Source organism: Halichoerus grypus, chromosome 5, assembly GCF_964656455.1.
Source record: "Halichoerus grypus chromosome 5, mHalGry1.hap1.1, whole genome shotgun sequence".
Taxonomy (NCBI): Eukaryota; Metazoa; Chordata; class Mammalia; order Carnivora; family Phocidae; genus Halichoerus; species Halichoerus grypus.
Genome location: NC_135716.1, coordinates 131482886 through 131506441, shown reverse-complemented (window position 1 = coordinate 131506441; position 23556 = coordinate 131482886). Strand labels below are relative to the sequence as shown.

Sequence of the window (23556 nt, the reverse complement as noted above, 5' to 3'; positions counted from 1 at the left end):
CACCACCCTCCTTGTGTGTATTTCTAAATTAAAAAAAAATAGGAAAAAAAAGAAGTGGCTCACATGCTTACGGAGGCCAACTAGTCCAAAATCTGCAGGGTAGTTTGGTAGGCCGGAGATGCAGAGAGGAGCCAATATTGCAAGACAAGTCCAAAAGCCATCTGCCAACAGATTTGTTTTTACTTAGAGGAGATCAGTCTTTGTCTATAAAAGCATTCAATTGATTGGATGAGACCCTCTCATATTATGGACAGCCATCTGCTTTATTCAATGTCCACTAATTTAAATGTCAATCTCATCTAAAAACACCCTCACGGAAACATCCAGAATAATGTTTGACCACATATGTAGGTGCTGTGGCTAGGTTGAGAGTCAGGTTGACACAAAATTAATCATCAGAGTATCCTTTATTTTTATTTGCTGAATCTGGCAACCCTATTTCAGGGGGTCTCAACTGAGTTTCTGAGAGTTGCCTCCTTAGTTGATCTATTTCTTTATTTAACAATGTAAAACTAGTACTATTTACTAGTACCTTTTGTTTTGCTTTGTTTTTCATTGCTTTTGGATACAAATATATATTTTTCTAATATATTTTCCTGTTGTCCTGTGAGATCTCCCATATGAGATATGAAATCAGTAAGTACTGAGTCTTTCAAAGCCTTTACTATTTAAACAAATCATATCCATCTCCTCCTTCCTGGGTTGGATAATCCCACCCAGGAAGATTCGCATGAAGTTACACAGGCTCAAACCTGGACGTGATCTCTTATTATTCTGCATGCCTTTTCCTATGATATGTCCCCTTTAATATGTCTTGTCTTCGTTGGATTTTTTTTTAAAATGCTGATTCTATAAATTTTTGGAATGTTACCCAAAGGCAAGGCAATACCTGTACCATCACCTCTAATGATTTTATCACTTTGAAACTCACCTAAGAATGCTTTAAATCTTTTGTGTTGGTTTTCTGCCATCTACCCTTAAATTTGTCCAGATTTTCTGGACCCTTGGTGTAGTTCATTATTCTTCAAGTTGTAATTCCCAATTGCTGTCACTCTGGACTTTTTATCCACAGCTTTAAAAGGCCACATCCTCTGTTCCTCTGATCCTGCCCTCTCTCAGGGATTCATTCTAGATTGCTCACTGAAATTCTGTCACTCTGCTTTGGTTAGATTTCTTTAGGTTCCAGTCACAATTGTTTGACTTAGTATAGCTGAAACATCTACTTTTCTACTTTCCTCTTTCAGTTTAGTCAGACCTGGGTCTACCCATTTCCTTTTATTTATTTATTTATTTATTTATTTATTTATTTATTTATTTATTTATTTTAAAGATTTTATTTATTTATTTGACAGAGAGAGAGATAGCGAGAGCAGGAACACAAGCAGGAGGAGTGGGAGAGGGAGAAGCAGGCTTCCCGCCAAGCAGGGAGCCCGATGTGGGGCTCGATCCCAGAACCCTGGGATCATGACCTGAGCCGAAGGCAGACGCTTAACGACTAAGCCACCCAGGCGCCCCGACCCATTTCCTTTTAATATTTGTTTCTCTCAGTCTTCAAGATCCCATTTTCTGCTTCATATCTACCTAATCTATCTCATACAATCTCAGTATTTCTCTAAGGAAATCCCTTCTTTTCTCCAAAGTAACCAGCCAGTTTTCCATTATTTTGTTTTTATTTTTCTATTGCTTCTGTTCTGATAATAAAACTGAAACCTCTTTTCACACCACTCCAATTCCTTCTGGATACCCTACACAAATTCAATTTTTAAAGGCTAAATCCTACACACACAGGCTTTGCTATGTCTTTGTATATCCTTTAGGTATGCAGTTAATTTCAATGACTTGTTTGTTATCTTTTTCAATTCCACCTAGAAGAGGACAGATTTTCATCATTGTAGGGGCTCCCTTTTACTTTTCATTTGTTTACTAATCAGATTCACCACTCTTCTGTGGGTGCTTCCACAATGAGTGCTTTCTGAATTATAGGGCATTCTTCAGCCCAAAGCTCACGGTCATACAGCAGTAACTCCGACACTGTGGCTCCTATCCATTAAAGTCAACAGGGCCAATACCGTGTTGACAGAATAGTCCCATCTTTCCAAACCATGCCCCAGAAAGCAACCACTTGCTTGAGAATAAAAGTGCTGTGAACTATAATAAACACCTGAGTCAAATCCTGCATGGCCCACTTGCTAAAGCGAAAGCCCATAGCCATATGTCTGGTCTCATCAAAAACTTATCCAGGTATAATTTGAATCACCGAAATCTACTTCCTGTCTACTTATGTTTATTGCTGATAAAACTGACATTGGAGGATATAGCTCAAATCTGTGGCTACAGTCTGAGAATTAGCCCACCTAGCCTCATCTCACGGGGCCTGCTGTTGTACAACTAAGGCCTTGGAGCGTAAAACCAAATGTTCGCAGGCAGACTCCAGGAGGAAGAGAGGGTAAGGGCCTGAGCTCTGCATTTATGCTCAGTTCTTCAGAATCTAGCAATCAGATAACTCTTTCTATATCCATGGAAAAGAGAATGGGGCAAGAGCCTAGGAAGTTTAGGGAAAATGCCTCCTCATAGAATCCTGAGAATTAAGCAATAAGTCTGTCCCCTCTTACCACACTCCTATGTCACTTATAACCATGAACATCTCTGACAAAAGTTATCATGGGCTTAGTCTGCCATGATGTGACTGTACATCAGTACCTAGAACACCTGTTTCAGAATGAAAGGCCAGCCCAGAAAGCTTCCCCTGATAAAACTTACACATCCATGAGGTACCATAACTCCATGCAGATTGTCCTATATTAGTTAAATTTAGTTTTCAACCCCCATATTTTTTACATTGATGCCACCTCCCTGGTGTCTGACCAAATTGACTCCCTGCCAAAATATTTGATCCAGAATGATTTCCAAACCATGCCTGAGAAAGCAAAGGCTCTATCCAAATCTGCCATTAACTAAATCAACAAGGAGCCTCCCATAATTTGAGAATCCTATCTGATTCTCCTTTTATTATATCTGCTCTCCAGGAACACATGGAAAAGTGCACAAAATTTTATCCCCACAACTAAGTATGTTGTATTCTACTTCTGTTTTAGACAACCCTATAATTAAGATGTTGAGCAACCACATTTCATGATATAATTGAGATGCAACTGTATTTTTGTCTCCCTCTGTCCCTTTAAAGAGGATAGTTGGGGATCCTGGGTGGCTCAGTCGTTAAGCATCTACCTTCAGTTCAGGTCATTGTCCCAGGGTCCTGGGATCGAGCCCCGCATCAGTCTCCCTACTCAACGGGAAGCCTGCTTTTCCTCTCCCTCTCCCCGTGCTTGTATTCCCTTTCTTGCTGTGTCTCTCTCTGTCAAATAAATAAATAAATAAACAAATCTTTAAAATAAATAAATAAATAAAAGGGGATAGTTATCCTCTGGCCCTGATGTTGTTGACCCACTCTTAGGTAATAGACAGCCTTGTGATTGCTTTAATTCATAAACCACAGCTTCAGTTTTGTCATTAGACTATGTCAGTACAAATTATTGATCAATGCTTTAATCTTCATTCAAATTTAAGATTTTTCTTCCCTCATCCCCCATCCCATTTGTAGCTGGAAGATTTTGCCTGGCTAGAAGACTTTACTCTTTCTAAGAGATGCTAAAAGTAACTATTTGGGGAGTTATTTTCACGATATTTCTTTGGTAAATCCCTTCACTGGCAGAACTTCTCTCTGGTCTTTGCAGAAACATCCCTTTTCTGAATGTCTTTGGAACATCTTCTGCAGTTCCTAGGAATCCAGCATTTGCCTCCAGGTTCTTCCTAGGGACTTCATCTGTCCCTCTAGGCAGCCATATTGGATGGAACCAAATACAACCCCACATGAGTTCTGTTTTTTTTGTGTGTGCCCTACTTCTAATGGATAGCTACACTTACACATTCCTTTCTCAAATGTTGGGTATGCAGACAGATCCTGATGCAGACATGTAGCCTTCCATAACCTTCTGTACTACATTGCATTTGCACTCTGAGCAGGAGTAAAGCACCAGGCTTCTTTTTTTTTTTTAAGATTTGAGAGAGAGAGAGAGCGTGCATGCATGCAAGCAGGGGAGAGGAGCAGAGGGAGAGAGACAAGCAGACTCTGCGCTGATCACAGAGTCCACATGAGGCTCAATCTCACAACCCTGAGATCACAACCTGAGGTGAAACCAAGAGGTGGATGCTTAACTGACTGAGCCGCCCAGGCACCCCAAGTACCAATCTTCTGTTTTTAACTGCAGAAACTATATTTCAAGCTCTTGGAAGCGTTCCATGGATGCTTCACTCACCAAGCCTGAAGTGATGGAAGTGACATCATGAATTCCTTACCTGCGGGTGGGGAAAGTATTCGTAATGTGCCAACTCACCAAGCCTGAAGTGATGGAAGTGACATCATGAATTCCTTACCTGCGGGTGGGGAAAGTATTCGTAACGTGCCAATAGCTGTTCCAAAGAAATCTCTTCATAAATGCTCCTTCTCTTTCAACAGTTTCATCCCTTAAAAATTATTGATTTGGCGGGGGTATCCAAAAGTTGCAGAACCTGCAACTAGCTAGCATAGAACAGTTGGGAGTAGTTTAGAACACAAATCCTATAACCAAGCTGCCTATGTTTGAGTAACAGCTTTACTACTGACTAGGTGTGTAACACAGGGATGTGACTTACTCTCTCTGTGCCTCACTTTACTCATTGAAGACAATGGCGAGGATTAGATTAGTTAACATATATAAAGCTCTTAGAACAATTCCTGGCATATAATAAACACTATATAATGATTTGCTATTATTATTCTTATTATTATTCTTTTGTAATTTGTACACAAATCTGGCTTTGGAATATCACATTTATCATATCTTTCTTCCTCTACTAAATTCTATACCTGAATATCCTGTCATATTTGTGAGTACTTCTGATTCTTCTTCTAGCTAGCAAAAACCCACAATAACCTGACACCTTCATGTCTTGCCCCACAGCATTGGATGGAAAACCAGAGTAAACCAGTGAGGCCATGAAAGACTTCTACCTGCAGTGAGGCTGGTTCCACTACTTCATAGAATAGCAATGCTAGCCCCTGGGGAAAAAATTATCTAGTAGCTTGATGATGCATCCAACTTCCTCACTCAAGTAAAGAAGAAAGAGGAGCAAAAGAGAAAAAGCCACGGACCTACAAAATTCTAGGGAATTCAGTAAGGATTCATGGCTATTCTTTCTCAAGTGCCACCATTAATGTGACTCAGTCCCAAAGATTAAAAATCACCATCTCCCTATTTTGTGTTTAATTTCTTGGCAGAGAAAGAATTTGACCACTCAGCTTGAGTCAGTTCTCTATGCCCCAAGTCCAGGGTGATGTTGCATTGTATATCAAAGCCATTACCAGAGAGAAAGAATTTTCTTTGGCTAGACAACTTCCCAGGAGGTGTTCACTGTAGTTTGGAGCTCATGACTTTCCCATGTCCCATTTTGGCTACCTCTCTATTATTAATGTCTGGTATCCTTGACTTCTGACCCAGTGCAGCCCTGGCTGCAAAACCACAGGTGATTTGCATTAGGTACAAATTATTATTTTTTGTTTTTTTCAAGCTTTTATTTAAATTCTTGTTAGTTAATATATAGTGTAATATTGGTTTCTGGAGTAGAATTTAGTGATTCATCACTTATATATAACACTTATATATAACATTAAGTGCCCTCCTTAATACCTATCACCCACTTAGCCCATCTCCCACCCACCTCCCCTCCAGCAACCCTCAGTTTGTTCTCTATAGTTAAGAGCCTCTTATGGTTTGCCTCCCTCTCTTTTTTCCCCCTTCCTCTATGTTCACCTGTTTCATTTCTTAAACTCCACATATGAATGAAATCATACAGTATTTGTCTTTCTCTGACTGACTTGTTTCACTTATCATAATACACTCTAGCTCCATCCACGTCATTGCAAATGGCAAGATTTCATTCTTTTTGACAGTTGAGTAATATTACATTGCATATGTATACCACATCTTTTTTTTAGGGAGAGAGAATCATAAGCAGGCTCCACACCCAGTGTGTAGCCAGAGGTGGGGCTCAATCTCACTACCCCAAGATTGTGACCTGAGCCGAAACCAAGAGTCGGATGTTAATATACTGAGCCACCCAGGCACTCTATACCATATCTTCTTTATCCATTCATCAGTCAATGGACATTTGGGCTCTTTCAATAATTTGGCTATTGTTGATAATGCTGCTATAAACATTGGGGTGCACGTATCCCTTCAAATCAGTATTTTTGTATACTTCAGGTAAATATTTAGTAGTGCAATTGCTGACTTTTAGTATAGTTCTATTTTTAACTTTTTGAGGAACTTCCATACTGTTTTCTAGAGTGGCTGAACCAGTTTGTATTCCCACCAACAGTGCAAGAAGGTTCCACTTTCTCCACATCCTCACCAATACCTGTTGTTTCCTGTGTTGTTAATTTAAGCCATTCTGACAGGTGTGAGGTGATAGTGCATGGTGATTTTGACTTGCACTTCCCTAATGATGAGTGATGTTGAGCATCTTTTCATGTGTCTTATAGCCATCTGAATATCTTTGGAAAAATGTCCATCCATGTCTTCTGCCCATTTTTTAACTGGATTATTTGGGGTTTTTGGGGGGTGTTGAGTTTTAGAAGTTCTTTATAGTTCTTCTGTAGAAGTTCTATAGAACTTCTTTATAAGGTTTTTGGATACTAATTCTTTATTAGATATGTCATTTGCAAATATTCTCTCCCATTCCATAGGCTGTCTTTTAGTTTTGATTATTTCCTTCGCTGTGCAGAAACTTTTTATTCTGATGAAGTCCCAATAGTTCATTTTTACTTTTGTTTCCCTTGCCTCTGGAGAGGTGTCTAGTAAGAAATTGCTAGACACCTCTCCAGAGGTGTTCTCCTCCAGGATTTTGATAGTTTCAGGTCTCACATTTAAGTCTTTCATCCATTTTGAATTTATTTTTGTGTATGGTCTAAGAAAGTGGTCCAGTTTCATTCTTCAGCATGGTGCTGTCCTGTTTTCCCAGCACCATTTGTTGAGGAGACTGTCTTTTTTCCATTGGGTATTCTTTCCTGCTTTGTTGAAGATTAGTTGACCACATAGTTGTGGGTCCATTTCTTGGTTTTCTATTCTGTTCCATTGATTTATTTGTCTGTTTTTGTGCCAGTATACCATACTGTCTTGATGACTGCAGCTTTGTAATACAGCTTGAAGCCTGGAATTGTGATGCCTCCAGCTTTTCTTTTCTTTTTCAAGATTGCTTTGGGTATTCGGGGTCTTTTGTTGTTCCATAAATATTTTAGGATTGTTTGTTCTAGTTCTGTGAAAAATGCTAGTGGTATTTTGATAGGGATTGCATCAAATGTGTATATTGCTTTGGATAATAGAGACATTTAATAATATTTGTTCTTCCAATCCATGAGCATGGAATGTTTTTCCATTTCTTTGTGCCCTCTTCAATTTCTATCATAAGTGTTCTGTAGTGTCCAGAGTACAGATCTTTTACCTCTTTGGTTAGGCTTGTTCCTAGGTATCTTATGGTTTTGGGTGCAATTATAAATGTGATTTATTCCTTGATTTCTCTTTTTGCTGCTTCATTATTGGTGTATAGAAATGCCACATATTTCTGTACTTTGATTTTGTATCCTGCAACTTTTCTGAATTTGTGTATCAGTTTTAGCAATTTTTTTGGTGAAGTCTTTTGGGTTTTCTACATAGAATATCATGTTGTCTGTGAATAGTAAAAGTTTGATTTCTTTCTTGCTAATTTGGATGCCTTTTATTTCTTTTTGTTGTCTGATTGCTGATGCTAGGACTTCCAGTACTATGTTAAGTAACAATGGTGAGAGTGGACATCCCTGTCTTGTTCCTGACCATAGAGGAGAAGCTCTCAGTTTTTCACCATTGAGGATGATATTAGCTGTGGGTCTTTCATTTATGGCTTTTATCATGTTGAGGTATGTTCCCTCTATCCCTACTTTGTTGAGGGTTTTTTCCACATTAATAAAAGAAAGGATAAGAACCATATGATCCTCTCAATAGATGCAGAAAAAGCATTTGATAAAAAACAGCATCAAATTGGTTTTTTAAATTGTACCAGATAAAATTGTACTTGTGGCTTTAAAATTATGGATAAAGATACAAACCAAGCTTTAAGAAACTTCCTCTCTGAATCGTCAAATCAGATGTTGTTATACAAAGGAACCAAGAAGTGTATTAAGAGAATAACATATCAGTTAGAAAACCAATGCAGCTTAAATGTTTCAGGTTTATTGGAATAAAGTTAGCATAAAATATCCCCCAAAAACAGAAATAGTATTAATAGAATGTTGTTTTGTGAATTTTGCTTCACTAGAGTCTTAGTTCTGTGGAGACAGGGATGGTGAGTCTGTTACATCTTCATCACCAATGCTGAGCCCGGTGCCTGGCACATGGGGATGTTTGGTAAATACTTACTCATTAAATGAATTAATTAATGAGCTGCAGAAGACATCTTCACATTAAAAAAATACAAGCACTTCAGTTTATTTTTAATCTATCACCCATGCTAAAATGAAAAGGAAAGTCATTAAATTGATAGCCTATTAAAGCCAGTGGCACATTTACGGATTTGTGTTCCTTGGAGTTTACTGATCGACTCATTAACATCTGAAACTCTGATCCACATGAGGCTATTTTTATATGTAGAATGAGTAATTGTTTCCATGGAATAAAAGTCCCAAAAGCAAGGAATGTATTCTAGCCCCTTTGGAAGATTCTCTGGTTTTATTAAAGAAAAATGTTTAATCAGAGCATGCTTTTTGAAAAAGTTGGCTTAATTTGTTTTCAAATTGGTGCACAGAGGGTATTCATACTTAAAGATTCTAAAATGAGGGCGCCTGGGTGAGTCAGTCTGTTAGGTGTCTGACTCGATTTTGCTCAGATCACGATTTCAAGGTCATGAGATCAAGCCCTGCAATGGGCTTAGCATGGGGCTCCATGCTAGGCATGGAGCCTGCTTAAGATTCTCTCTCTCCTTCTCCCTCTGACCCCCCTCCCTCTCTTAAAAAAAAAAAAAGATTCTAAAGTGGCATCTTCAGTGTTGTACAGGTCAAAAGAAAGAGTACATTTTACATGTTTTAACTGTTTCAACTGATGATGTGTCCATATGGTACAAAGTGCAGAAAGTCTTGATCTAATTTCTGTTTTTAAATTAATTTACATTTTTTATAACAAATGCCCCCAAACCAGGCATTGTGTTGCTTTATTTCATGTGAGTTTAAACATCTGCCATTAAGACTAAATCTAAATACAGTCTTCTTAATTTTAAATGTAAAAAATATCTCACTTGTTGTGTCATTTGGCTGCATGCCTGAAGAGTGACTAATGTTACCTATGTCTGTGTGTTCATGGGTCATCACACACCATGTTTAATCAAGAACATATTTTCACCTCTGGTATTTGACATGTCACATGCCTATCAGTTTACTGTCAGGCAAGATAGAACACATCATAAAGGGCATCAGTTCTTATTGCTCTCTTATGGAGCCAAGCACTGCGGATGACAGTAAATATGACATCTTTTGTGATCAGCAACATTTTTGCTAGCATCCTGTTATTAATAATACTCTGGCTAGACAGTATTACCAAGGATAATCCATGGTGGAATGATAGTTCCTGCATCATTGGCCACAGAATGATTTTTAAGCTTTTTCTAAGGCTTTTTGTTTTTCAAGCTTTCTTCCCCTTCAGGCAAACTCTTAACTAAACTTGTTATAAAATAATTGAGAAGGCAAAAAAGGGAAAAGTGACTATTAAAAGCTGACTTTTTAATTTTTAACTTAAAGGCTATACTTATCAATTTTTAAGGAACACAGTGCATACTGAAAGATATCAAGACTGAGTATGATAGGTGAACTTAAAAATTATAAATAATGCAAAAATGATTTTTGATTGGATATATAATTATAGCACTTGGAAAACTTATTGAGATGAATATTTTGATGATAGGTGAAATGTAGACCGTATTCTGGGCATAGTATAATATGTGCTTAATAGCCATAATGACCTTTACGTTAAAAAAAAAATCAGTCACAGTCAGGAAAGGGTGAGCAGTTTTATGACTAGCATTATCCAGACATGTTTTTTTTTTTCTTCTAGGATCAATTGCAATGTTTATTACATACACATAATTTATATTGCTGGTGCAATGTATTATGTACACCATCATTAAGCAAAGTTCATGAGATGACCCATTCCCTGGCTTACTGATCCTTCTGCATAGAATGCCATCTTTATTTATTTATTTATTTATTTATTTATTTATTTATTTATTGATGTAAAAGATTTTATTTGTTTATTTGACAGAGAGATAGCGAGAGCAGGAACACAAGCAGGGGGAGTGAGAGAGGGAGAATCAGGCTTCCTGCTGAGCAGGGAGCCTGATGCGGGACTCAATCCCAGGACCCCGGGATCAAGACCTGAACCGAAGGCAGATGCTTAATGACTGAGCGACCCAGGTGCCCCTAGAATACAGTCTTTAATTACTTAATGCTTTTTAGTTCTTGTGAGACCCTAGAAGATTCTGAAGAGAAAGCACCAAAACTTTTAAACGCATAATACTTCAGAGTCACAAACCACATTTTATTTTTACCTTGTCCTGATTTTTTTTTTTTCTTGGAAAAAAAGATTCTATTTCTTGGAAAATCTCACAAAAATGAGTTCTCTCGTGACATCATTTTTAAAGATTACATATGGTTAAAAACTGATAATTTACTTTTTCTAGTTGTTTAATCCTTCAAGGCAAAAACAAATAAATCTTATTTTCCTTTGTTTTACAAAATCGGTATTCTATTTTTATATTTCAATGTCAAATCTAGGTATTTTAGAAAAATTTTAGATGGGACTATGAGAATTAAGGTTATCTTTTAATCTTAAATTGCACTTGTTAGCTTGTTTACCCAAGGATGCCATAACTTTAGAGTCTTTTATGATAACACACAAGTCACATATTTATATATCTATATAAGAATAATTTGAAATCTCTGATATATGGAAATCATTCAACAGATTATGTAATTGTTGCTTCAAATTCTTAAAATTGTGTAAATGATACTGTGTATGTGTGTGTATACATATGTAGCATATGTATAATGCGTATGTTAACATACATTAACTTAATTGTGTTTACCAGAATGTCTTCCAATTCTTCTTAAACTTGAAAAAGTAAAGTATTTGATCAGTGGTCTTATTTCGAGGTATTCTTGGTTAAAAGATACGTATATCAATAAATTAAACCCCTTTAAGAATTTTGTATCAGAATTAAAGAGCTTCCTTGAAACAGACTAACAAAATTTGTAGCCTATGCTTTTCTTTTGTTGCCTCTTTTCCAGGAAGCAAAAAGATATATTCAGTGCTAGTCTCTTAATAAGTCTTTTCCTTTTTATGATTTCTATTTTTTTTTTTTACTCTTTTAATTGTCAAAAGAAAAATCAACCAGAGAATAATTTTCTTCCAATATACAAATATCTATAAAGGCTAGAACTTTATTTATACTTGATAATTTAGGAAACTTTTATAAGTAAACATACATTAATATTTTAAAGGCAAAAAAGAATAAAGTACATTTTAGGAAGCATTTGAAAGCTATTTTGGAAACTATAGAATTACTAAATTGAGTAAATTACCATAATTTTGGCTTTGGACAACTTTAATTTCTTTATGTCTCTATTTCCTCATCTATAGAATAGGAAATATAGTACTGCTTCATAGTGCTTCTGTTATTGTGAAGTTTTAATGTTATAGGAAGACTTTTCTGCACAGTAGGGACTATTTACGGCTATGTGCAATTGTAAATTAATTTTTATTTTGATTTTTTTGTAATTGTATTTACAATATAGTGTTTTTTTAAATTTTATTATGTTATGTTAATCACCATACATTACATCATTAGTTTTTGATGTAGGGTTCCATGATTCATTGTTTGCATATAACACCCAGTGCTCCATTCAATACGTGCCCTCTTTAATATCCATCACCAGGCCAACCCATCCCCCCCAGAACCCTCAGTTTGTTTTTTTATAAGTTAAATTTTTTACATTTAAACTTAGTTTTTCAGTAATTCTTTTTAAAGCTAAACGTCCAAATATTATTCTATTCATAAGTCTGGTACATCCTAACAATCACTTTAAAACTTTATTATTTAAGGGGTGCCTGGGTGGCTCAGTCAGTTAAGCATCCCTTGATTTCAGCTCCCATTATGATCTCAGGGTGGTGAGATCGAGCCCCAAGTCAGGCTCCCCACTCAGTGGGGAGTCTGCTTGAGATTCTCTCTCTGCTTCTCCCTCTGCCTCTCCCCGCCCCCACGTGCATACCCACACATTTACTCTCTCTCTCTCAAATAAATAATATCTCAAATATCTATAATTTAACTTAAAATCAGTTAGATTTTAAAAATATTTTTATTTTCTTCATAAATCTAATACATTTTATCTTCCTTATCAGGTTCTTTAAGCCCTGATGTAACAAGCAAAACCTCCCTAGGCACTTAAACCACTCTTGCAAATTTAATCAATTAAATGTATAAATGTGGTAAATTTCAAGTTCTTTTAGTCATCACAATACTATTAACCAACTAAATAAAATTCTCCTACCTACTTCAAATAAACATCTGTAGGGGCAGAAAACTTTCCCTTTCTTCCCTTCCACATGCTTTGGTTGGGCTAATAATTAAACTGACACAGACAGATTAACAGAAAAAACTTAATTTTGTAGACAAAAGAAAGAATAAACAAAGAAAGAATAAATTTGTAAAGAATTGACAAAGAGGTTTGGTCTTATGGTAGTAAATTAGTGAAGAGGTAATAAGATTGTCTACACTGCCTTCTCAGGTCCATAATTCCCTATCTCTGGTGATAAGGATGTCTTCTACTCTCCTGGTACATGGAGGGTACCTTTCACATGGGAGATTTATTTCCTGCTTTCAGGGGACAAAGGCCATTTTTGTATCGGCTGTTTCTGAAGTAATTTTAATTCAAAATAATCAATATGCCAAAGTTGCATATTTTGGGGATTGCATATTCTGCTCCCCTTCACATTACAACTCTGTAATTCATTTCTCATTTCATTTGGAATAACATGTTCTTATGCCCTAATATGTCAACTTTTTGGAATATTATAAACACGTTTAATATCATTTATAAATTTTTCTTATGTTAAACTCAAAATTATGAATGGAAAGTGGTTTTCTTCATGATCTCAATTTTTAATTTGTAAATTTCCCCAGAATTAGAAAGACACTTTTACCCACTTCTTCTTACACAACTTTTACCATTACAGTGGTAAACAACCCCAAACCTGAGTGTTTTCAATAGCAAAATTTATTTTTCACTACTATTATATGTTGGCTACATATTGGCTGGGGTTCTGCTCTGCCATCTCTTTGTTCCAGACCAAGAAAGAAAATGGAGCTTATAGCTAGGATTTGCCACAGATGGCAAATAGGATTAGTAGCCACACAGGCTGATGTAAAGCTTTTCCTTGGCTTATACTCCATTAGCCAAAGTCAGTCACATGGCCTACCTAGGCTAACATCATTCCCGCAGGAGCTGTAATCCTCCCAAAGAAGAGGCACCTATAGGAGTCTGATAGCATGGGAAAATGCTTCAACTATTTTGATCAATCAATGCATTCTACAACCTCTTTTCTCCAAAAACAAGTCATAATATTACCTAATTATTTCTTATGTGAATTTTTACCCTAGTACTCGTTGCTTCTTCACTGAAAGACTGAATGCTAAATTATTTTCTTGCTTTTGTCAGGCCTTACAGTCCTGTTAAAGACCTTGTCCTGAGTCTTAAATGAGATATGCAAACGAAAGCATCTATACATCCTTAGCAAATATAAGTAGGAATACATTAGGGTTTTTTTGGTTGTTGTTCTCTTATTTTCTGACTTCATCTTTCCTGGTTCCATTTTGCTTGTATGATTTTGTGGTTTTTGTTCAGGCCCAACTATCTAAAGCAAAATCACTTACCTATGCATAGATAAGAGGAATTTTGCTCTTCTATCATCAGTTACTCTGAGTTCAAGTCATTTTGGCCTTGGAAACAGTCTTGCATTACACCATCATTCACACCCCTCCTCTGACTGCTCTATTTACATTCATTTAGCCTTTTACATTGGACTTTTTGGAGGCCAGATCACACTGTTTTCTCATATTAAAATAGTTATTGACAATAAGCAACCTGCAAGTCATTTTAACGTACAGTTTAAAGCAACATTTCATTCAGCCTGTAACGTATTTGTGCACAATTTTTTTAAGGTGCAAGAATAATCTAACCAGCCAGGTTATTGAAGGAATTGAAAGTTAGGCAGAGGAATTTAAATTTAATGATGTAGCAAATAGGAATTAATTGAGTTTTCTGAGGCAGCAAATGGAAAAACAGCATGGTGTCAGTATCACAGTATGGCAAGGAGTATGAGATTTTATGTCAGACCATCCTGGATTGCAATACTGTCACCACCAATAAGGCCTTAGGATTCCCATTCAGTAATGAAAATCACACTGCCTACTCCATAGGGTTGTCATTCAATAATTGTTTCAACAAATACTGAGTTCCTCCTTTGTACTAGATGTTGAACAAAACCAACTCAGTATTTGACCTCATTGTGCTCACAGTCTAGGAACGAATATAGAAATATATAAGGAAAGAAGCAAATTAATAGTGAATAATTGTGATATAGGCTCAGGAGGAAAGGAACAAGTGACAGAGAACTTAAAATTAATCGATCAGTAAAAGCCTCTCTAAAATGGTGACATTAATAAGGAACAAATAAGAAAAGGGTTCTGTAGCTGTTGGGGGCCCATCCATGTCCTCTTGACCTTTAACATTCTACTGTGTGCCCATGGCATCTAAGTACAAGTATTATTGAATCCTCTTGAGAACATTCTTTCAGCAGATGTTCAGTGCAGCCTGGAAGTTAATTCCCCCAGGTGCAGCCTCAGTCATTGTCAGATGAGAGTGGGAGAATAAATAGCTCACCTTCCTCACCCCTCTCCTACCCCCTGAGGTATATTCCATGTAGATACAGCTTCAGTTGCCCAGAGTGGCAATGGCTTCATTACTTCCTGTTTCAATTCTTTACTCTTATACTGGTGTTTCATTGGATTGCCTCCCAAATAAAGCGTTTATTCTCAAATCTATGTCTTAGGCAGAATCTACTGCATGGGGCAACCAACCTGAGAGAAATATCTTTTCTAACCACCTTAGGATATATCTGCAATACAATATGCACTCAGTAAATGTTAGTTCTCCTCTTCCTCACCCTTGCTCCCCCAAGTCAAGCATGCATGATGAAATGTTTTAGAAAATCATCTCTAGACTATACTATAGCTTCGGAGGTAACTAAAGTCAGGGTCCTAGAGACAAGTGAGGAAGCAGACAACCACTTTAGTACTGACAAAAAGCAGTAAAAACCCAGACAAGCCAATGTGAAATGCCAGTGAAATTTAGTTACAGTGGCCTGTTTATATTATTTTGCATCCTTCACTGCACATTATATACTCTGCTGGACTATGTGGTTCAATGGAATATTATAAGAGAATAGAGGTGCCATAAAGATACCACTGGGGAAGAAAAATTATATATACTATTAGGCCAATAAAAGTAGGCTGAGAGATCAGCAAAGTGTTCTGTGAAATTGGTCAGAGGTACAAAGGCTTCTCCTCCTTTATGTCACATCAGGCCTATAGGTAGTGGTACTGGGGAAATGCGAAAGGGCCTCTGATCTCCAGCAGCGCTTTCAAAGCTGCTGTAAACACAGTTGACCCTCGAACAATGTGGGAATCAGGGGCACCAACCACTCCACCCCCATGCAGTTAAAAATCTGCTTATAACTTTTGACTTTCCAAAAACCTAACTACTGTAGGCTACTATTGAATGGAAGCCTCACCAAAACATAAATAGTCGATTAATACATATTTTGTATGTTATACATATTATATATTGTATTCTCACAATAAAGTAAGCTAAAGAAAGGAAAATATTACTAGAAAGTCATAAGAAAAAGAAAATACATTTACAGTACTACACTGTTAAAAAGTCTCATATAAGTGGACCCGCACAGTTTCAACCCATGTTGTTCAAGGGTTAAGAGTGCATATAATGCACAAAATTAAAATAAAACCAATGTGCTTGCCATGTAAGTACATTTTCAAGTCAAGTATTCCTTGTCCTCTCTTCTAACTCATTTTCCACTTCTAAGCTAGCCTTAAACAGATAATCTGAAGATTCTGTTGGCTCTTGAAATTTTTAAAAATTTATTTCCCACCAGACCGTACAAGGTCTGATGCGTCACCTCCCTCTGTCTCAATCTATCCTTGGGTTACTCTTCTGCATGCTGATTAGGCTCAGGCATACTGGCCATTATTTAGTTCCTCCAGGTATGCTGCATGTCTTAGTGCTTTGAATGCTGATCTTTCTTCCTGGAATTTAATTATCAGCTGTTTACATAAATAGGTCTCTCTCATTCCTTAGGTGTCTGCTTACATGTTACCTTCTAAGTGAGGCCTTTCTTGACCCCCTTATCTGAGATGTATCACTTAGCTATTACTACAATAATGCTGCATAACAAACAGCAACAAAAATCTCAGTGGCAGGCAGTAATGATCATTTAGTTAGCTCAAGTGTCTGGGGATTGGTTGGGAATCTGTCAAGCCAGGCTGGGGCTTCACTGAGTGGCTGTGCTGATTTCATTTGGTTTTGTTCATGTCAGGAAGTCAGACGGAAGTCAGCGATCTATGATGCCCCTGCTATAGAGCTCTGCTCCGATCTCTCATTTTACTCCTAGGGCCAGTGGGTTAATTTGGACATGTTCATTTCATAGTTCTTATACATGGCAGGGCTGTAACAGTATGGCCAGAAACACACAAGGCCTTTTAAGGCCTAGGATCAGAACTGGTCCACCGTTACTTGCACCTGTTCTATTGACCACAGCAAGTCACAGAGCCAAACCCAACATCAGTGGTATATTCCTCCCATGGAAATATTGGGGGTGGGAAGGGAATGCTTCTGAATATTTATGATCCAATATACTGTGAAAGGTCTTCTTTGTTATTTCGATTCAAAATGCTCAGTTTATTGCCTTCCAAGCAATTTTGTTTTTTGTCTTCAATTACCCTCATGTCTGTCTCACCCATGGAAATTTTATATTAGACAAGAAAGAATAGAGTGGATGGTGGTAACAAATTAAACCCCAAATATCAGCAGTTCTGTACTTGTTTATTCCTTCCTCTTCCTGAAGAATTTAAGGGATTTGGAGAAGGGGTAAATATAAAAGGAACACAAAAGGCTTATAGTGATTCATGAGGCTCTGCCATTTTTTCTGTCCTTTTACTGGCCTTTAAAGTAAAATATATGCATGGAAGAAACTTAAAGAATCTTGGCTTTGTTCACTGAAATTCAATTAAAATTTAATAAAGTGTATAAAATACTTGAGGCATCTAAGGCACTGACTGATCACAGAGTCAGAAGCCTTCCACAAACTTAGAGTGTGCTGAGTGCTCCCTCACCCCGGCTCCCATAGTAAAATGTGCACACTTCTGTCATATCCTGTCTCAGATTATACTTAAATCTGCTTTCCATCTCTGCCCTTTAGTGATAAGCTCTTTGGGGATTTATTTATAATTTATCTGAGAGGCTACACAGGCAGGATCTGGAAGGCCTTAGTCTCATATTGGGAATTCTGTTTTGCCCTCTAGTTTCTGAAAAGCCTTCTATCTGGACTTTCAAGCTCTGTCTTTAAAGTCAAATGACTTACAGTGCCATTACTAAGACATCCTTTGCTCCACTCAGATCTCACAAATCCAGTGTTGGGTGTACGGTCTCACACTTTCTGGAAAGCCCTCCCACTCTAATTCTTATAATGCCTGCAAGATGTGACAACAAATTCTAATGAATTTTCTGAAGATACTGGTGACCTTCAAAATATCCTCATGTGCTCAGGATGGCTGTGGTGAAATCTCCCCTAAGATAATGAATAGACTATGGCTATTTAAAATTTCTTTGAACTTCATAATTCAACCTAAATATGTTCCCTGCTGTAATTCTTGCCTGGATTAATATTATAAAGTTTCTGTGATATGCAGCACCTATACTTCATTAGGTCTGAGAACATTATTGGCATTAAATAGTCAATGACTATTAGTAATCCCATCACAGAAACAGTAAGAGAACATTAAACATGAGACATAGTTAAACTTCTTAGCCAATTCAATATCAATTTCAGAGCATTCTTGACATTTCAAACACTCTGAATTTTTCATTTATCCAGTAGTAGTTGGAAACCTAAGTCTAAAATTTTAGTGTTATCGGGAATACCCACTGTGCCCTCTGGATGTGAAAGGTTAATTTAATGAACATTTAAACACATTAGGCAATCTCATTTAAATAAAATTGAAATGTAAAGCTGGGAGTTGTGGTGCTTGGCATCCAAATCTGGCTTATTTACTGTGTTGTCCCAGCCCAAGTGTTGTACCAACACTTGTTAAATATTACAGCGTCTACAGAGTGATAGACGCTGGTTAGAAGCATAACTGAACAAGAACTTGCCCCCGGGAGGCCATGCTTTAAGTAGTAACTTATACCTTAAGGATTTTTCATACACACATTCTACTTTTAAGTAGCAGGTGGAAGAAGCAGGTCAAACTAGGATTAAATGCAGCTCAGGCCATCAAAAGATATGGAAAGTTTGGGAAGAAAAGGGTTGTAATAAGGAGCACTAGTTAGTGAGAATTAGCATCCATTTAACGCATGACATGGATTTTTTTTGTCACCATTTACATACAATTTAGGTACTGAGTGAGGAGGTTATATTTCAAGACTGTTGACTAAAAAACTAGAAACCAGAAATACCACAAAATAAGTGTAGCCCAAAGCAAGAAACCTTTCAAAAGACTTGCACACAATGTTTCCATATATCAGTCCTCCCACTAAGTCTTTTAAAATGGGCTTTAACCTGGGGGCTTAGGCACTTAGACAAGCTTACACTGGACCAAAAGGGACAGTAATAGCACTGAAAAAAACACTTGAAAATTATTTTTCTTTTAAGCATCTTATTTTATTTTATTTTTTTATTATTTATTTTTTTATTATGTTATGTTAATCACCATACATTACATCATTAGTTTTTGATGTAGTTTTCCATGATTCATTGTTTGCGTATAACACCCAGTGCTCCATTCAGTACGTGCCCTCTTTAATACCCATCACCAAGCTAACCTCTCCCTCCACCCCCCTCCCCTCTAGAACCCTCAGTTTGTTTTTCAGAGTCCATAGCCTCTCATGGTTTGTCTCCCCCTCCGATTTCCCCCCCTTCATTTTTCCCTTCCTGCTATCTTCTTCTTCTTTTTTTTTTTTAAACATGTAATGTATGATTTGTTTCAGAGGTACAGGTCTGTGATTCAACAGTCTTACACAATTCACAGCGCTCACCGTAGCACATACCCTCCCCAATGTCTATCACCCAGCCACCCCATCCCTTCCACCCCCCACCACTCCAGCAACCCTCAGTTTGTTTCCTGAGATTAAGAATTCCTTGGGGCGCCTGGGTGGCTCAGTCGTTAAGCGTCTGCCTTCGGCTCAGGTCATGGTCCCGGAGTCCTGGGATCGAGCCCCACATCGGGCTCCCTGCTCAGCGGAAAGTCTGCTTCTCCTTCTCCCTCTGTCTACCACTCTGCCTACTTGTGCTCTCTCTCTGTCAAAACAAAACAAAAACAAACAAACAAACAAAAAAAAAAGAATTCCTTATATCAGTGAGGTCATATGATACATTAAGCATCTTATTTTAAGTTATTAAGTAAAAGGTTACCATCAAGGCTGGTATGCTGGTCTCTATTATAACCAAATGGTTCTTTTTTCCCCCTTCAGCACTGGCCTTAAAAATGTGGTCTTACCTGTAACTATATATATTAGGTCTCTTGTAAAAGAAAAACAAAATACTGTGTTTAGAAGAGTGTGTGTCCTAACATTATTTCCCTTCCCTGATGAGTGTTTGTCACACTAGCCATGACAAGGCCCAATTCCATGATTTGCAAATAATAAAAGCAAGTCTACTTATTCTTAAAATAATATAACTATATATTATACTATAATAATATAATTATAATATACTATTATAACTATTATTATAATAATATAATACAGTATACTATCTTATAGTATAGTATCATATAGGATAATAAATATAATAATAGTATTAATAATTCAGATATATTTCTTTCATTATATTGAGTGGTGAATCTGCCTGAAAGTAGAGGGGCAATTTTTATTTTTAACAAAGTAGCAACAAGAGAACAGAAAACAAGAATATAATTATTTTTAAGTATATATCACTTTTTTGGGCAGTGGAATAATATATTTTAGGCCTATAATTTTACTTGTTACAATAAAACAAAATAATAGCAAAGAGAAAGACATGTATCATATGACCTCACTGATATGAGGAATTCTTAATCTCAGGAAACAAACTGAGGGTTGCTGGAGTGGGGGGTGGGGTGGGAGGGATGGGGTGACTGGGTGATAGACACTGGGGAGGGTATGTGCTATGGTGAGCGCTGTGAATTGTGCAAGACTGTTGAATCTCAGATCTGTACCTCTGAAACAAATAATGCAATATGTTAAGAAAAAAAAAAAAAGAAGAAGATAGCAGGAGGGGAAGAATGAAGGGGAGGAAATCGGAGGGGTAGACGAACCATGAGAGACGATGGACTCTGAAAAACAAACTGAGGGTTCTAGAGGGGAGGGGGTTGGGAGGATGGGTTAGCCTGGTGATGGGTATTGAGGAGGGCACATTCTGCATGGAGCACTGGGTGTTATGCACAAACAATGAATCATGGAACACTACATCTAAAGCTAATGATGTAATGTATGGGGATTAACATAACAATAAAAAAATTTTAAAAAAAAGAAGTGTGCTTAGCTGTTAAGAACTTATTTTATATTATTTTTTAAAGACTATTTGTGAGACACTTAAGATTATTATTGTCACTATGATGGGGTTTTGGAATATAGGTGAGGTTCAGTGGGGTGGAGTCTGGAGCCAACGACTAAAAGAATTCTTGAGATGTCTTTGGTGCCAAATGGTGGTTTATTAAAGCATGGGGGACAGGACCCAAGTGCAGAAAGAGCTGCTGCACCGGGGTTGTGAGGGGTGGCTGATTATGTACTATGGGGTTGGGGGAGGTAAGGAAAAAGGGAGGTTTCCAAAAGAACATTCATATGCTAAAGAAGACTCACAGGATACCGGAGGTCTTGACATTGTCAAGTTAAGGTTGTTTACCCCTCTAGTAAGGCATTAACATTAAGATAGTTGGGAACTTCCTGGAAGAACAGTACACTCTGCCCACTTCAAGTGTCTGTCAATGGGCTGCATGTTATAAGGGCATTTAATTGTATCTGTATTTCCTTCTGGAAGCTAGGTTATTGATGATAGGAATGCTTTGTTCTTGTAGATTGCTAAGACATCTGTAAACTGAGGGAGACTCTGTAAGTTAACTATTTGTTTTTCCTTTAGGGCAGCCAGGAGTGCCTGAGGAATGTGACATATATCCCATGGTGGGGGGGGGGGGGTTGTGGGGTGTCACCTTCTGCTTTGTCCTCAGCTTGCCTTCTGTTCCCTCATCAACTATACAGATAAAGAAGTTACAATAGATGATTCCAGTTTTCTAATCTAGACTCTAGACTATATTAAATTGTATTTAACCAGACTGTATCTTTGTGTTTCTATGAAATTCAGGATAATATATTGCAGGCTGCAAGCATTTCACTATGTAACCTGTAATTGTGATATGTAAATCATTTTTAATTTTAGTATAAAAGTTAAAAGACAAAGGTATTAAGGATAACTATAGAAATCGTTAATTTCTATTTCATTTTAATAATGCATTTGTAATCAGAAAATTACTTCAGCCTAAACACATGGTTTGCTAAGCTTTATTTAAGATTGTGCATTTTATTTTTTTATTTTTTATACAAGTAAATAATTGCATCAATTAAATAAACATAATCTCCAGCATATTAACTGTGATTTATATATTTTCAATACAGTTTTTATTTTCCAAAATATCCTTTAGAGTCCTTATTTCAAGAAGAGAATTTTTTTTTTAGTACCTGAGTGTTACTATGAACAATTAGCTTTATTAAGCAGATTTTGAATATTTTCTTGGTCCTCTCATTCCCCTTTTTAAATTTTTTATCAGGAAATTGCACTAAATAATATCAATAAAGCTTTCCCTTTATGATTCCTAAAACACACCAGGCCCAGCCTGACTCTATGTATCAACTAGATATTTCTCTGTTCCACTGATAAATGGAGGTTTCATATAGTCCTGACTTACAGATTTAATAATTATATTGAGATTCTTGGGTTTTATAAATATAAAGGCTTTACATTAAGTATTCAAACAAATAATTTGAAGGTGTCATCTTCTTCTTTATCTCCCATGTCAACCACGGGTTGTAATGTTACAGAGTACAAACTACAATACTAAATAAATGTTCGTATCAGCATTAATCTCACTAAAGTCACTTTTTAAAAATAAATTTGATTATTACAAATGCATATGAGCATTTTCGGCTCAATTATTTTAATTGTAATATATTGAACACATTAAGCTATGAATACACACACACATAATAAATGCCAGTGTCAAAGACTGTTTTAATGATAACTGAGGATTACCGAATCAGGGTTTAAGGTGTAATAGTGAGAACATAAAATTTTATTCATTCAGAATAATTAGAGGAAAGGCAACTCTGACCTGTAAGAATCTAAATTGTGAAATGTTTTAAAAAAATTCTGTTTTTATAATTTTTAAGAATGAGGGAAAATAACATTTCACATTTATTATTTAGTTCTTAGGAATAAAACAGGCAAGGAGGAAAATCACTCTACAAAGAATTTTCCTTGCAAATATTGAATTGTTTTTAGAAGGAATGTTGGACAATAGTATCATCCTTTTGTTCCACACTGAATTTATATATTCACAGCTCAAATATTTAAAATGATAGTTTTGTGGAATTATTCTGATTAGGATGTATAACCTGACAATTAGAAATACATTTGATTAAACTCTTCACATTCCATTCTTGCTTATTATGTTCATTTAGATGCATTTGTCAATTTATAAGTAGTTAATTAAAATTTTTTAAATTTTCTTTTTTTTTTTTTTAAAGGAGCCCGCTACATGAAAAAAATGCAAGTCAAAGTGGTCACAACCTAGAAGTCTGCAGAGACAGGAATAACTAGCAAGTAGATACTATGTTATTTTACTATGCTTAAGTATATAGAATTCAGTAGTGTTCTGGGAATTTTACTCTATAATTACAAAATAGTCTTGTAATTTTAAATTCATATTTAGTAGTATTTGTGTTAACTATATCACATCACAAAAATAGTTAGGAAGAAAAGTGGTTAACTATGGATTTCAGGAAACAAATTTTCTGTCAGTAATAATGAAATGATTTTGGTTAGAAAGATGAGTTTA

At 36.5% G+C, this 23556-nt stretch overlaps 1 protein-coding gene across 11 annotated transcripts in view; it reads left to right on the top strand.

Moving 5' to 3' along the window:
* The window catches only part of LRRC7 (leucine rich repeat containing 7), a 524922-nt gene that overhangs the window by 131364 nt on the left and 370002 nt on the right, over positions 1–23556 (top strand). For 2 of the 11 annotated variants that reach the window (XM_078072926.1, XM_078072927.1), the window contains exon 3: positions 23246–23321. The exons of 8 other annotated variants lie outside the window; for them this stretch is intronic. In XM_078072926.1, the coding sequence (XP_077929052.1) occupies position 23321 (1 nt within the window). In that variant the 5' untranslated portion in view covers positions 23246–23320. Of the gene's footprint in view, positions 1–7846; positions 7991–23245; positions 23322–23556 lie in introns of all 11 variants that reach the window. One more of the 11 variants, XM_078072928.1, reaches the window with a different exon arrangement.